Genomic DNA, 14,424 nt, shown 5'->3' with positions numbered 1-14,424 from the left:
GTTTGTTGTGTTAGTTTTGGCTGGAGATTGCCTGGTAGTCACGTTATTCATCTCTTTTGTTTTCTTTAGGTTTAATTCATGTTTTAGGTAGTTTAGGTCGAGGCGCTGGGAGTGACGGCCCACTACGTGGTTGGCCCAGCGTTTCCCCTCCTTCTGTTCCTTTTGGCCGGGGTCTCCCTTTCTGTTTTCTTTTAGTTTGTTTGTGCCTTTGCTTAATGTTTTGGGGTATACAGTAAAGCTGGTGGGTACACTGTTACCTATGGTGTGGCGTCCTCTTTTAATATGTTGCAGCCTCCTGCCCCTATTGAGCCGGGTTTTTTTTCTATTTATATGGAGGCTGTAAGAAATATGGCTTGGCTGAATACTTGACGGATATTATTAACAGAGCCCAGCTAACCAACAGTTTAAATTCAATATTTAATCAATAGTCAGTGTCAATACATTGTTTTCCTTCCTGCATGAGTTGTAACTAACCCTTGACAAAGAGCCTAGACTATCATTGTCTAGTTTTCAAATGATGTGCAGCTGTGAGGATTGCCGCCACACTCATATTAGAGGCCGTTTACACGTACACGGTGATTTTGATAAACGGAGACATCTTCCTTCGTTTGTGCCCTTTGTTTACACGCAAACGGAGATTTCTCCTCTGAAAACGAGCCTTTCTAAAAACTCCGGCCAGAGTGGAGATTTTGGAAAACTCCGGTTGCGACTTTGCATGTAAACTGAGATAAACGGAGATAAACGGAGTTATAGGCAGCCGACGTCACAGTATGCGCCGTAATTTGCGCCTGTGTCTTATACAGTCTATGGCCTGTGTCAAAAGTGCGACCTATGTTGCTATGGTGACAATGGATACATGGAAGGCTTGAGCTTCTCGTTACACTGCCACCTACAGGTTTGGCATGCTCTTGTGTGTATATATACACGGGTAAGTGTAAACGAAGATCTTTTTGAAAACGGAGACGGCGAAATGTCCGTTTATGAAAATAGCCGGCAACGTGTAAATGGCCTCTTAGTCTGGACTTGTCACAGACTGTGGCCTGATGAGCTCAGTCAGAATACAACAAGACAATGAAAGGGGAAGTGGCCAAGAAGTGGGCAATTATCTGGCCAAAAAAAGTGAAGAAGTACCAGGTGTGACAGGCAGCTGAAGATTTCAGTTCTGCACATAATTTGACCAAATTGATCAGCTGCAAAGTAGCCTCAAGATTGAATAAATAAATGTAGGGAGAAAAAAACATTCACTACTGATTTGACTGTATGACTTAATAGGCTACCTTGCAGTAATTTCCTCAAAAAATGTTTGAGTTTATGTTTCTCTTATCATTAATTGGAGGGCATTTTTCATCCCAGGAGACACACGAGAGTATATCCAGAATGCAGCTGCTCGTCTTCTCACACACTCCCGCACCCGTGACCACAATAATAATGATAATTATTATTATTATGTAGAAATATGATTAATGGATTATAATGGATTATACACATAGTAAGGCAGGGCAAAACACTGGTCATCTACACACATTATTTTTTATAATAATAGTAATACACTTTATTTATATGGCACCTTTAATACAAGAAATGCAGCACAAAGTGCTTTACAATAAGGGCAGTATAAGCACTTTGTGCGTCACATGCAAACAGATATAATGGACATAAAACAGAACTGAAGACTTTAAAAGAGTTGCAGCAGCGTGAAGCGTAACTAGAAAGTAAAAGCGTAAATAGAAAGAGTTTCAGACCTGTATCAGGAAGTCAGAGCTAGTTAAAGGCTAAAGTGAACAGATATGTTTTTAGCTTTCTTTCAAAAAATATTTAGTGAGCTAGCTTCCCTGATATCTATAGGTAGTATGTTCCATAGCTTTGGAGCGTAGTTGACAAAGGCTGCATCCCTCAACTTCCTCCGGCTGTTGCTGGGAACCTCCAATAAACCAGCAGCAGATGATCGCAGTGTTCTTGGAGGCAAATATTTAACAAGCGAGTGAGCCATCTAGCTTGATCCCAGCCCGTGTAGGGCTTTGTATACAAGGAGGAGGAGATTAAAATCAATTCTAAATGTAACAGGAAGTCAGTGCAGAGCAGCTCAGACTGGCCTGGTGTGATCTCTCCTCTTGGTTCTGGTTAATAACTGAGCTGCAGAGTTTTGAATGAGCTGAAGTCTCTCAGTGGTGGTTTTTGGGAGGCCAGTAAAAAGTGTGTTACAGGGGTTGAGTCAGCTTGAAATAAAGGCATGAATCAATTTCTCAGCATCTTTTTAATTCAGAAATAGTCGTACCTTAGCTAAGTTTCATCACCTTGTTAATGTGGGACTTGAAGCTTAGATCTGAGTCAAGGATCACACTAATAAGACATGTAACCTCAGATCTAATCTGGGGAGTTAGATTCCCCAGATTCTTAAGCAGCATTTCTCTTTTTGTTTTAGGGCCAACAAGCAGGATTTTAGTTTTATCATCATTTAACTTTAAGAAATTATTGCTCATCCATTTATTTATTGCCAAAAGACAGGTAGTAATGAAGATTATGGCTGCAGCAGCATTTGGCTCAGCAGAGATGTACAGTTGCGTGTCATCGGCATCACTATGGAAACAAACATTGTGTTTTCTAATGGTGTCACCAAGCATGTAAAGTGAGAATAATAATGGACCAAGGCAGCTCCCCTGTGCAACCCCAAAACAGAGGTCATGTGTCTCAGACATGCGGAACAATTCCTCCCTTTAATGTTTTGAATCAGTTTAACACACAGTCAGAAAGACCGACCAACATTTCAAGACGATTGATTAAGATGTCTCGGTCAGTCATATCAAATGCCGCGCTTAGGTCTAAGAACTGAGACCTTATTTTCATTAATCAAATCACTTGATAACTTAGCACTCTATTTTTCCTTTCACCTCCATTTTTACCCCTCTATTCTTCAATTCACAATCTTCCATTATTAATTCGTAAGAATTTTGATTTCTCTATTTTTTCCAATTATTCTTGTTACTTCCACCTTTGAGGTCACTTTCCTTGCGTCATGATAAATGGCATCATTGTGTTGTGAAAAATGTTTTCATCACAGCTGTTTAATCAAATCAGCTTTAAATTAATCAGATCAATTATAATTTATCACTCTATTTTTCACATCCATGTTTACCACTCTATTTTTCAATTCACATGCATTTTCATTACGTCTCTTTTATCACTTAGTTTAAATTACTTCCACCCTTTAAAGGTTTCAGATACCTTCTGTGTAATGAAGCGTATTTCTGAAACAGAATTGTTTCATTAGAGTATTTTTTGCAGATATTAGCAGACACAAAAGTTCTCTTTAATCCCATACACTGAACCCCTGACAATGTCTTTTTAATATATTTATTACACCGACAGCACAGAGATAAAACAGAAGAAATCAAGATGAAACACTGATGATTAAGACCAAAGTTTACAATAAATACATACAACTTTTAACATGATGAAATGCACACCGTCTTTCTGTGTTTGTGGTCGTGGGAACTTCCTGGCGATTGATTGACTAACTGATAAACATAAATTGATTATAAGATCCATTCATCAGCAGTGATTAGCTCACACTGTAACGACTGTGTTTAATCTCATCCAGACAGAGACTGTTAATTGTTCCTTTGATGATGACGAGGTCAGGGCTTCGTTCTGCGCTGCAGGATTGGCTTTAAAAATGAAGGAGCCTGACCACCTCTCATTCAACGGTAGATCTTCAGCAGACAAACCAGAGGCGAGGAGAGACAACACTGTGACCTGTTACAGCTACCAGGTAAAAAACTATTTGTGTGGATCCTACAGTTTAATATTGCGTTTTTCCTTTAATGTGTTGCTTTCATCTGGTATATTTTTCACTTTACAGATTGTTCCAGTTCAAGCACATTTGCTGTCATGGGTAACTCAGCATCCAGCACCTTCATCACTCCTACTCCCAGGAAACTGTCCTGGGGTCGCCCGAAAGAGGACACAGTCAAGCTGGAGGACATCTTGACGCAACGTGAAGAGGATCTCTGGAGAGTTAAAGGAAAGCACATTCTATCTGTGAAAAAGGTCAGCCTCACTCGCAGCATCCGTTACATGGACCTAGCTGTCCAAGAGGGTGACAGCTTTTCTCCAGACAAGAGCGAAATGCTGAACCCTGCTTTTGTTGGAGATCAAGGTCCATGAAGGACTGAATTCAGTGAGGACAATTGAATCTAGCTGCAAACAGCTCCTGCAATGGCACTGCAACAGAAACTCCCTCTGCTAAGACCATTGCCACCTCAGGACGGTGGGTGTGAACTCAGAAACAGGAAGTGAGGCATCAGTGTACATTCAAAGTGAGATAGGCCCATTTTGTGTGAAATGAGGGTGAAGTGAAACTCTTTTTTTCTGCAGGGGGTGTGAATTGGTCAAACTGATTGGGTGCATATCAGCTGTCATAGTTTAGAGCAGATCACACATGCATCACCTCATGTTGTAGCTGTATGCTGAACAGAACAAAGGAAATCCTGTCTTGACAGCTCTGCATCTGTGAGACACACGTCAAGGTAAACTAAAGGTTATTTTTCCTGTTAGAAGATAAACCACAAAGACGTATCATTTGGTTTGGTGTTAACGTGTCATTACTTTTAATCAGCACTTGCTGTTCAAGAAATGTTTCTCCTTTGTACACCATGTACTGTATAACGCTGTATTCCTAACACATTGTCAAGGTATATTTGATCTTTTCTCTGATGCAAATATAGTTTGCAACTAACATGTAAGCAAGCTTGTTGGATAAATGTGTTCAACCTTTCAGCTGACACTGTTTTGGCCTCTTCATTTAGTTTTAGTACAAAAATGGGTCATGGTGCTCTGTGGTCTTCTCTGAGGTTTAGCCACGGTTCTTCATGTCACTTAGAGAACAAACATATTTACACACAGCCTGTGCAAATGATACATAATATATTAGAATGTCTCCAAAATAGTCTATCACTAACATGTAATATAAAAAAAGCGACTCTGCCACTGTTAGGCAAATTATTCTTGTGCATAATTAAGATTTTTTTTTTCCCTTAAGATATTTTTTTCTGGCATTTTTCCTTTAATGGACAGGACAGATAAGCGTGTAAGGGGAGAGAGAGAGAGAGAGAGAGAGAGAGAGAGAGAGGATGACATGCAGCTAAGGACCACAGGCTGGATTTGAACCCAGATTGCTGCTGTAACAGCCTTGTACATGAGGCGCCTGCTCTACCCACCAAGCCACCAACGCCCCAATTAAGCCATTTTAAGCGTCACTGTTTCAGTGATCAGTGCTTCTTTAAATGTAGGTGTTCTTGAGACGTGTCCATAATTAGTCATACTAAAACAGTCTGAGCAGATCAGATTAAAACACACAGGGGACAGAAGCAGCTAATGGAATCAATAGGTCAGTTTTAAACAACAGAACAGATTTGGATCTCTGTTATTGGTGATTTACATCTCCACAGAGTGGATAGTTTATTCTCTATCTTAACCAAAGGCAGAACTACAGTGGTATCAGAGTGGTTCAACAATAAATAATGGCTGGGATATTATGTAAACAGATGCATTATTTTATTATGTTTGCCATAATTACAGAATTTGAAGTCATTTTTCTGAACCAGACACAGTTTGTAACTAACAAATGGTTTTGGCCTCTTCATTTAATTTTAGTGCAAAAATGAGTCATAGTGCTCTGTGGTCTCCTCTGAGGTTTGGCCACTGCTTTTGTCTTGTTGTCTTTATTCAGCTGAAAGCACAAACACATTCTCACACGTGCAAAAAATACACCATAATTTATCAGAAAATGAAACCACTTTAGTCTATCATCACGCATTATTTTAAAAAGTGACATTCTCACTGTTAGGCGAATTAATATCATGCATAATTAAGCCATTTCCAGCCTCACTGTTTCAACAATCAGTAAAGGGAGCTCCTCTCATTGAACTCAGAGTCGTCTTGCAACAGACAAATGGCCCATTAGCAGTATTTTAAGTAGGGGAGACTGGGGCTGGTTGTCACAGTACTTATTACAGCCACATTATTGTGGCTCCCTTGTGTGACATTGTGTCGATATCAAACAGTTGGTATCCTGCTTAGTTTTGCAGTGGTACTTTTGTGGAACACACTAAACACTGAGGTGGAGAGATGTTTTGTCATTTTTATGGGTCAGAGTAATTTTTCACGTTGGTATTGTTTTTGTATTTGTATTAAAAGCTTGTAAGTTACTAGTCATTGAAAAATCAGACACTTGTAAAAAACAAAAACAAACAAACAAAAAAAAAAAAGTCGAAAGTAATAGGTTTGATTTGGGTCAACATTAAGCGAGCAAGCTAAAGCCATGTGGTAGCTAGCTTAAAATGTGACTTTTCAGAAAGACGGTCTACATGGCTAACATGTTGTAGTCCATATGTGCTCAGGTGTTTTTGACTACACACATACACAGAGAGAGAGAGAGAGAGAGAGAGAGAGAGAGAGAGAGAGAAGCCCCTTTTACACTGCCAGATTTTCCGCGAATGTTGGGCTGTTTTGTTTTGCCGGCCAGCTGCAAGCGTTTAGACACACAGAGTCGGATTGGCAAGTTGATTCAAGGCGCCCAATTTTCCTTCCGCAACAGAAGGGGCTGTTGAAGACTTGTGGGAGGAGCTGTTGATGATGCAGCATGTGCGACCCACTGGCGGTGGATAAACAGGAAACAGCTGATAGCAGGAATTAGCGAGCAGCTAGTAGCAAGAGGGAAACACAAACCTGACAGACACTGGAAAGATGAGCAACTGGGGAGACAAGACATTGCACGCCCTCCTTGCCCTCGCAAACGAAGAGGCCATTAACCGTGAAGCATGAAGAATGGGCCGATTTACGAGAGAATTGCCGCCTGACTAGCCATGGCTTCCTTCTAACGTCACTGTTTACGTCACACGCTGATCCACACGTTTTGTTACTTGCTCACGCCCCCCATTGCCCCGAAAAAGGCACATTCTGTATGAACAAAAGTAGGTAGGCGGCATTTTGCCGCACTCCCTGATTTTGGTTTTGTACTGCCAATGCTGAAAAAAGACTGATTGGGCTTTCCTGCAAATTTGCACAATTCCTATCTAAAAAGGGCTAGGGAGAGAGTGTGTTGCTTTAGTTCCTCAATAGAAAATAGTGTTGTATCTGAACTGTTACGTACTTCAACCTAGGCTGTTTGACATTTTAACAAAAGTTCCTGGTCATATTGTGATGGAGATTAATCTTGTCTAATCTTGCTGTTTCATTTAATGTTATATTCCGTATGAATTGTTATGAAACAATGGTTTTAATAAAGGCTGCATTTTTTCAGAGCTCTAAATTCCATTATTTTACTTCTCATAACAGAGGATAATTCAAACAAACAATCACCAGGTTCAAGCTCATGGTTTAAACACAAGGGGCACTGATTGATTATAAAGGTGGGATTCATTTCAAAACTTATTTGGTGTTTTTATCTTAAAAAACTAAAAAGTTACACTTTTTTTTCCTGAAATCACATTGATAACTTTAGGGACAACCGACCCACGATGGGGTTGGTGTCTCTGATGATTAAAACCTGTTGTTACAATAAGTTACAAACACTAAAGGGATAATCCATTCAAGCAAAGACCTTAAGCTTTCCTTTAATGTAGGAATGACCATTGACAGATATTTTGATGACGAGCATTCACACAAGAGTAAGTGTGACAACCAACCCTACTCACACCGTCAGTGGGGCTACAAACTTGTTCATGCATTTATTTCAAGCTCTAACTACCATAATGCTCTCTTCCAAACCAATCTATTGATAAACTACAGTTATTTCTGAACTCACTGTTGCCATGCTTTTATCCAAACCAAGAAAGAGGAAGCATATCACCGCAGTTTTAGCCAACCTGCACTCGCTCTCTGAGTCTTTTAGGATTGATTTCATAGTTCTTTTAGTTGTTTACAACGCTCTCAGTGGTTTGGGACCTGCCTACATTACTAATTCTTTGTTGTTTTACAATCCCTCACAGCCTCTTAGATCCTCTGCTGCCTTTTAAGATGCAAACTATCAGACAAAGAAGAAAATCAGCAGCTCAGCTTTGTTCAACCACCAAAATGTGATTCTCTACCCAAGGCTATGAGAGATGCAAAGTCTGTGAACGTTTATTATTATTAGTAGTATTATAATTATTATGCCCAATATTAAATTAATTATTGAAGGGCCAGGTTACGGGGAATGTCAGTAACGATGAGTTTAAAGAGTCCTGGCCTCACGAGGAGGGAAACGTATCTTACAAAAATAAAATTGGAGAAGTTATGATTACCAAAATAAATCAAATATCCAAACAAGGAAGTGAGAGCAGCAGAATGGCACACCTAGTGATAAAGCCGAGGGCTGTGGTCTCAGATGCACAACAGAAATAGGATTGACAACAAAATGTAAAAAAAATAAGAGCCAATTAGACCTCTTATTAAAAGTGGTTAAAAGTTGAAAAATATATGGCTTAGGTGAGTAGAGTTTAGAGCACAAGACATGCTTAAAAAAAAGATTAGCCATGATTAATACAATGGACTTCCCCAATATGGGTCTGATGGGACAAAAGTCAGTTTTTGTGTGTAATGCAGTGTATGCATGCTGTATTAAAAGTGGAATGGAAACTAGACAAGTCATCTCTCACCAGAGGGAAATGACAGTGGCACCTGACCTGACTGAAAATATCTGTCACTTCATTTGCAGGTCTGAACCTGAGAGGACGAGATGCACGCTTTGACATGGGCTCTGTTTTTTGTGTGCTTTTGCTGCAAAGGTATGGTGCATTCTCTCCTCTTTAATCTTTTCTGCTCACAAGAAGTACAACTAATCAGGCAGATGTTTGTCTTTTTGTTGTGTTGTTTTGTTTTTGCTCAGTCCAAGAATTTTATCTTTAGGTGAATTTGTGTTTTATTTTATGCATCTTTCTTGCCTCTACTTCGTCTGTCTTTCATTTAGTCACATATTCCTCTGCATTTTACCACAGTTACTCAAACTGAAGCCTCGTCTTGGTCAGCCACGGTGCCGTCCTCAGTTGAAGGCCTCCTTGGATCCTGTGTGGAGATTCCCTGCTCATTTGACTACCCAAATGCAGACAGGCAGATCAGTGGATTCACTGGGATGTGGACTGATGAGGCACATCAGCTCATTTATCACCCAAACGAGTCAAAAATGATGCAGCGGTATCGGAATCGGACACAGCTGCTGGGAGACGTCAGACAGAAGGGCTGTTCGCTGAAGATTGATCCCCTTCAACAAAGTGACCGAGGGCCTTTTTATTTCAGGATCGAATTAGGAGACTATGAAAAGTATTCCTACAGGGAGAAGCCAGTCTCCATTGCAATAAAGAGTAAGTAACGTGAACAACTTTCTTTGATGATATAGTTAATGCCAGCATTTTCCCATAATTCTTTTTAATTCCAGTGTTGTAGCTGTTGAACATGGAGTCAAGAAAATCAGTGATTACTTTCCTCATGTTATTGACTTGATGTTTTCTACTTCAGATCTTATATTATATTTGTACAAAGGGCCGAGACTCTAAAGAACACTTTACTGTGATACGAGCGGTGTTCACCTCAATAGTTTATATCAGTTGTCTTGTATTTAAATGATGAAGTTGTCACTTCAACAAAGTACTCTGAAAGTACAACAGAGTTGGTAAAAATGGTGATTTAAGTTTCAGTTGTCAAGAACTGTCTGATTCCCAGTTCCTTATTTGTGCTATTGTAACTGGTTAACCTCCCCTCGCTTTAAATAACTTTGATCACAACACAGTGGACACCCAGTTTCATTTCTCTACACAAATGTTTGACATTGAGGCCAAGTGCCATTTTGAGATGTCCTGCATGTTAAATCCTGTGCCTGAATCAGTTCAGTCAACATGTTTATCTAAAACTTGAAATCAGACTAAAAACCCATGAATGTGATGTGAGCATGATTTTATCGGGGAGGCAATAGATGAGATGAAGTTAAAAAAAAAAATAACAATGCAACAACACAGCACATGCATCAATACCACCTGAATAAAAACGGGAAATATTTTTCTTTCTATCCTTTACCCTACAGTCCTCTGCGACATATCTTCGTAGTCAGTTCCTGTTTTGTATTTTGATCATCTTATTACTTTTCAAAAAGTAATTTTGAGTCTGAAAAGACCAACCAGAAGAATAAATGCTGGCATTGTACCTTTCTGCAAACCACACATATGTTATCATAAGTTATTGTGTAGCTGATACGGTGAAATGATTCATTGCAACATTGCTGCGGTTAACGTCTGGTTATGTTTAGGCACAAAAACCATTTGGTTATGGTTAATATAAGACCATGTGTTGACTTAAAACACCCACTATCGGTAGTGCTGCTGATGTCTCACTTAAAACACCTGTTTTGTTTGTCGGTCTCAAACAGTGGTCTGCAGTTTGGTAACCACCTCTCATCTAAGAGTCATGCCCTCCACCCTCCCCTTCACCTCCCGATGACAAAGTCAGCTCATATACATGTAATCAGAATGACGTCAGTTTAGAAACAATGATATTTAATATATGTAAAATGTACAAATGTAACATATCTGTGGTTTACAGCTGAACCAAAGCCCATCAGTTTCTCTGTGAAAGAGGAGGCAGTGGAGGGTAAAATTGTGACTGCGTCCTGCTCCGTATCGCACTCCTGCCCCACCTCTCCTCCTGTCTTCACCTGGAGTCACCCTGGAGAGGAACATTTCCAATCACAGCAGCTGGATGCCAGCCAGTGGAAAGCAACGTCTACTCTGACCTTTCACCCTACCAGGGCCGATCACAACAAGCCCTTACAGTGCACGGTAACGTACAAGGGAGGGCAGCACCACAAAACATCCAAGGTCCTCAAAGTAAAACGTAAGTGTATCTGGCAATTTAAAGAATTAGAACAACCTGGTGCAAGAAAGCACCAATAAAAAGAATAAAGATGAAAAGACAGACCAACAGTTTAGTGTCATATGTTACATATACTGTGTTTAGGTTTTTTTTTTTACCAAACGTGGAAGCTCTTACCAACACACATACATTAAAATATAGTAGCTTATTAGTCACTGTCGGGGAATTTACAGTCATCATGTATTCATCTGCACTGGAAAAAGAGCATTGCACGGTTTCCTACTGTCATTTATCTCGGATGAGCTGGCTGCATGAGGGACAGTAAATTCTGTCATCTGCACCACCATGGTCTCATGAACTGTATGTTTCGATGCAGACGCTCCAGTGAACGTGGAGGTTGAGCACAAGACCGATGTAAAGGAGGGGGAAGCTGTGCGGCTGAAATGCTCCTGTGATGCCCACCCTCCTGCCAGCAGCTATCTGTGGCACAATGAAACTGGTGCTCAGCTGCATCAAGGAAGCATCTACATGCTGTCAAATGTCACCAGACACACAGGAGCCCTGTACTGTACTGCCGTCAATACAGTCGGACAAAGCAAATCAAGCCCTGTGCAGCTCAATGTGTTGTGTAAGTAAGCAATCAAAGAAATGTAACAATAAAGAAGAGATTTTCTCTGTAAACATTTATAATAGAAGCATGGCTAAGTCATAACTGCATATCTTGTGCTTACAGATGCCCCTGAGATCAGGGCAGCCTCCTCTTGCTCCTCAGAGGCAGACATGGTAAAGTGTGTGTGCATTGCAGAGTCCAAGCCTCCCAGCATGCTTCATTTTTTGCTTTCTGACAAAGTCCTGCCGAGCATCAGGGTGGAGAAACACGGCTCCCTTACCATCGGGACTCTGCAGGCAGAGTTGGGATCCTCTGAGGTTGTCTACTGTCTGGCAAATAACACGCAGGGCAATGCCACCCTCACACTCTCTCTACCTGTTAACAGTAAGGATGTTTTTTCTTTTAGAATTTCTAGAGTGTGTGACAAACACCTGACGACTGAAGGCATGAATTTTTGTATTGAGAAATTCTAAAAGATAACACTACGTGGTTTCTCTTTGGACAGGTAAGATGCAGAATCTTTACATCATCATCGCCGCTGTAGCTGGTGGGATTTTGGTGATGCTTTTGATAACGATGAAAGCTGTTCAGAAATGGTAAGCTGGTGTCGGAAATGTTTCATTTAAAGCACAAAAACCATTGTTTCTCTTTTGAGTTGTGTTTTTGAAGTATAGCTTTGAAATCTGAGTGCGATAAGACATTTTTACAGTTGCAAACATACATCAGAAAGAAAGTCATGCGTGTAGAGAAGAGCAGTGGTCCCCAACCCATTTCCTTCAGGACACCCTGTTCTATCATTGGGCAAACTGATGACCCCTGACTAAGTGACATATTTTATGGGTATTTTATAACATATTCAATGCGTAACAGTAACAGTACAGAACAAAAGATAAACGGTGCAATTAAACCAAATTCCTGCCTGCAGGAAGTTTATGTAAAATAAGCAAGTAATATTAATTTTAGCAGATTATTTTCTGTGAATATTGTCAGAGATGAGTTTTCCTGATTTTATATTTCTTAACAACCACACATACTTAAAAGGCTTCTTTTTTGATTTCCTCTTTTTTTTTCTTGACCATTGTTCTATTCGCTCTTTGGTTTTCAGTGCATACTTTTCCTGAAGTCAGAATAAACCAAACATTTTACTGACTTTAGCAAAAAATGTGCAAATAAACAGGGACTGGAGCTGCTTGGAAAAAAGAAAAAAAATCAGTAATAGTCCAATAAATACAAATACCAGTAAGGGGGAATCAAATTACTGTTTATTACAAGTGGCTTAAAATAGTTATTATCCAAAATCTGAAACCACAATTAGATACTACATCCAGTCCAACACAAAATTAGACTAAACGAAATTATGGGAAGTGAGCAGAGGTCATTCGTGGAGAGTCAGACTACACTGAGGAGTGCCCCGGGGTGCCACCACCTATTCACCTCAGGTGCATCGCAGCAATAGTCACAGCAAAATGGTGCAATCTACACTTGTGTCCTGGTGCTTTTACTCACATGCCTTTAGGAGGCACTCGGCTTAACTGAAAGAAAAGAACTTGTACAAATAGAATTGCAAACACAATTAAACAACCCAGTTGGTTGAATAACAGCACTGTAAGTATAAAACGGCAAAACAAAGCAGCAGATAAACCTACAAAAGATAACCTGCCTCCTGAAACACACTGCATTAAAGTAGCACCCCACCACATAGGCCTGCTGTTCATTTATTTTTACGTTTTCTTACGCCCATTAAAATCAAGAAGGCCTCGCGCCCTGTGTGAAACTTTGGCAACCCCTGTAAGGGTCAGGACCCCCACATTAGGAACCAGTGATGTAGAGGTATTTGAGTGGAGCAGATGGTGCAGATGCAAATTCTTACAGGGCATGACAGCCTGTGTTCAGTGCTGGTGAAAAGTATCAATAGATTTTTTTCCAGGTTCATAAATTAAAAACCATTATTCTGCCAGCAGGGGGAGATCTGAGGTCGCAGCAACACCTCACATGAGCTCTGTGAAGGCAGACAAAGATTTGGCGCTCCCTCAATATGCTGCAACAAAAAGGTTTGGGTCACTCACCTCAGTATAAACCAAAATATCAGTGTCAAACCTTGTATTGTCCTGTGTGTGGTAAATATGTAAAAAAAAACATGTTGGTTTTCTGCGTTCTGTCCTCAGAAAAGAGAAGAGCTATGATGATGTGCACTGCTCTGAACTTTATGGCAATGATCATGTTTATGGCAACATGGAGGTATGCTAATTCTTTTTGTAATTCATTCCTTGTTTCCATGCATGAGAGAAGAGAGTGAGTTAATCTTGTTTTCTTTACAGACTGACTGGGATGATGCAATATACGCCAACGTGTAAGGTCAGTCAACTCAGAGAAGGGACAGCTGCAGCCCCTCTTTGTGATGTCCAGCTGATGTGGGTCAAGAAAGTTGTAAAAACAGTATTGTAATGCTATTTCTGTATATATGACATATGCCTTATTTTTCTGTCTACTGTCATTCATATATATATATATATATATATTTTTTTTTTTTTTTAAAGTTGTTCATGTTATTTTTTCTCATCAACAGCAACTTATGTGTTGTGACAAATCACTATTAAACTGTAATCTTTTCTTGCAAATATGTTTGATAATTCTTGCTTTATTAGTCATCATCTGTAGTCAAAATGTACTGCACAAGTAACACCCATTGAATTTCCTCTTTAGCAGGAACAATTGCTTTATCAGGGTGACAGATAAGAACAGTTTTGAAATGCTGACTTCCTGCTGAATAAGGGAAATTGTAAAATTCAGCGTACGTGTTGACCTATTTATGTACTGAATATATGCACTGAACATGTATGAACACTTGCATTTTGGGAGGGATACTTTTAATGCCATAGCTGATTTGATGAGTATAAGAAAGCTGTTACTGTAAATGTATCTATATGCAAGGGTGTGTCTTTGGTTTGAGACATGGGGGGAGACACAAAATGTCA

The 14,424-nt window shown here is 39.9% G+C and overlaps 1 protein-coding gene across 1 annotated transcript; it reads left to right on the top strand.

Annotated features, from left to right (window-relative positions):
- Positions 1 to 4,317: 4,317 nt before the first annotated feature.
- LOC125893743 (myelin-associated glycoprotein-like) lies at positions 4,318 to 14,054 on the top strand. The gene is made up of 10 exons (XM_049584626.1): positions 4,318 to 4,526; positions 8,696 to 8,765; positions 8,976 to 9,338; positions 10,570 to 10,860; positions 11,216 to 11,467; positions 11,573 to 11,833; positions 11,955 to 12,045; positions 13,408 to 13,500; positions 13,615 to 13,687; positions 13,768 to 14,054. The coding sequence occupies exons 2-10, from the start codon at positions 8,717 to 8,719 to the stop codon at positions 13,801 to 13,803; spliced, it is 1,509 nt and encodes a 502-aa protein (XP_049440583.1). The 5' UTR covers positions 4,318 to 4,526; positions 8,696 to 8,716; the 3' UTR covers positions 13,804 to 14,054.
- Positions 14,055 to 14,424: the final 370 nt, after the last annotated feature.

Source organism: Epinephelus fuscoguttatus, linkage group LG8 (genome assembly GCF_011397635.1).
Source record: "Epinephelus fuscoguttatus linkage group LG8, E.fuscoguttatus.final_Chr_v1".
Lineage (NCBI taxonomy): Eukaryota > Metazoa > Chordata > Actinopteri > Perciformes > Serranidae > Epinephelus > Epinephelus fuscoguttatus.
The sequence above is the reverse complement of the archived record's forward strand: the minus strand, read 5'-3'. Positions and strand labels throughout refer to the sequence as shown.

Excerpts from the sequence above, each read along its gene's own strand:
- LOC125893743 (XM_049584626.1), top strand. The coding sequence starts at position 8,717 with ATGCACGCTTTGACATGGGCTCTGTTTTTTGTGTGCTTTTGCTGCAAA. Across the intron at positions 11,834-11,954 it reads ACTCTCTCTACCTGTTAACA|GTAAGATGCAGAATCTTTAC; the intron begins GTAAGGATGTTT and ends CTCTTTGGACAG. Across the intron at positions 13,501-13,614 it reads CAATATGCTGCAACAAAAAG|AAAAGAGAAGAGCTATGATG; the intron begins GTTTGGGTCACT and ends TTCTGTCCTCAG.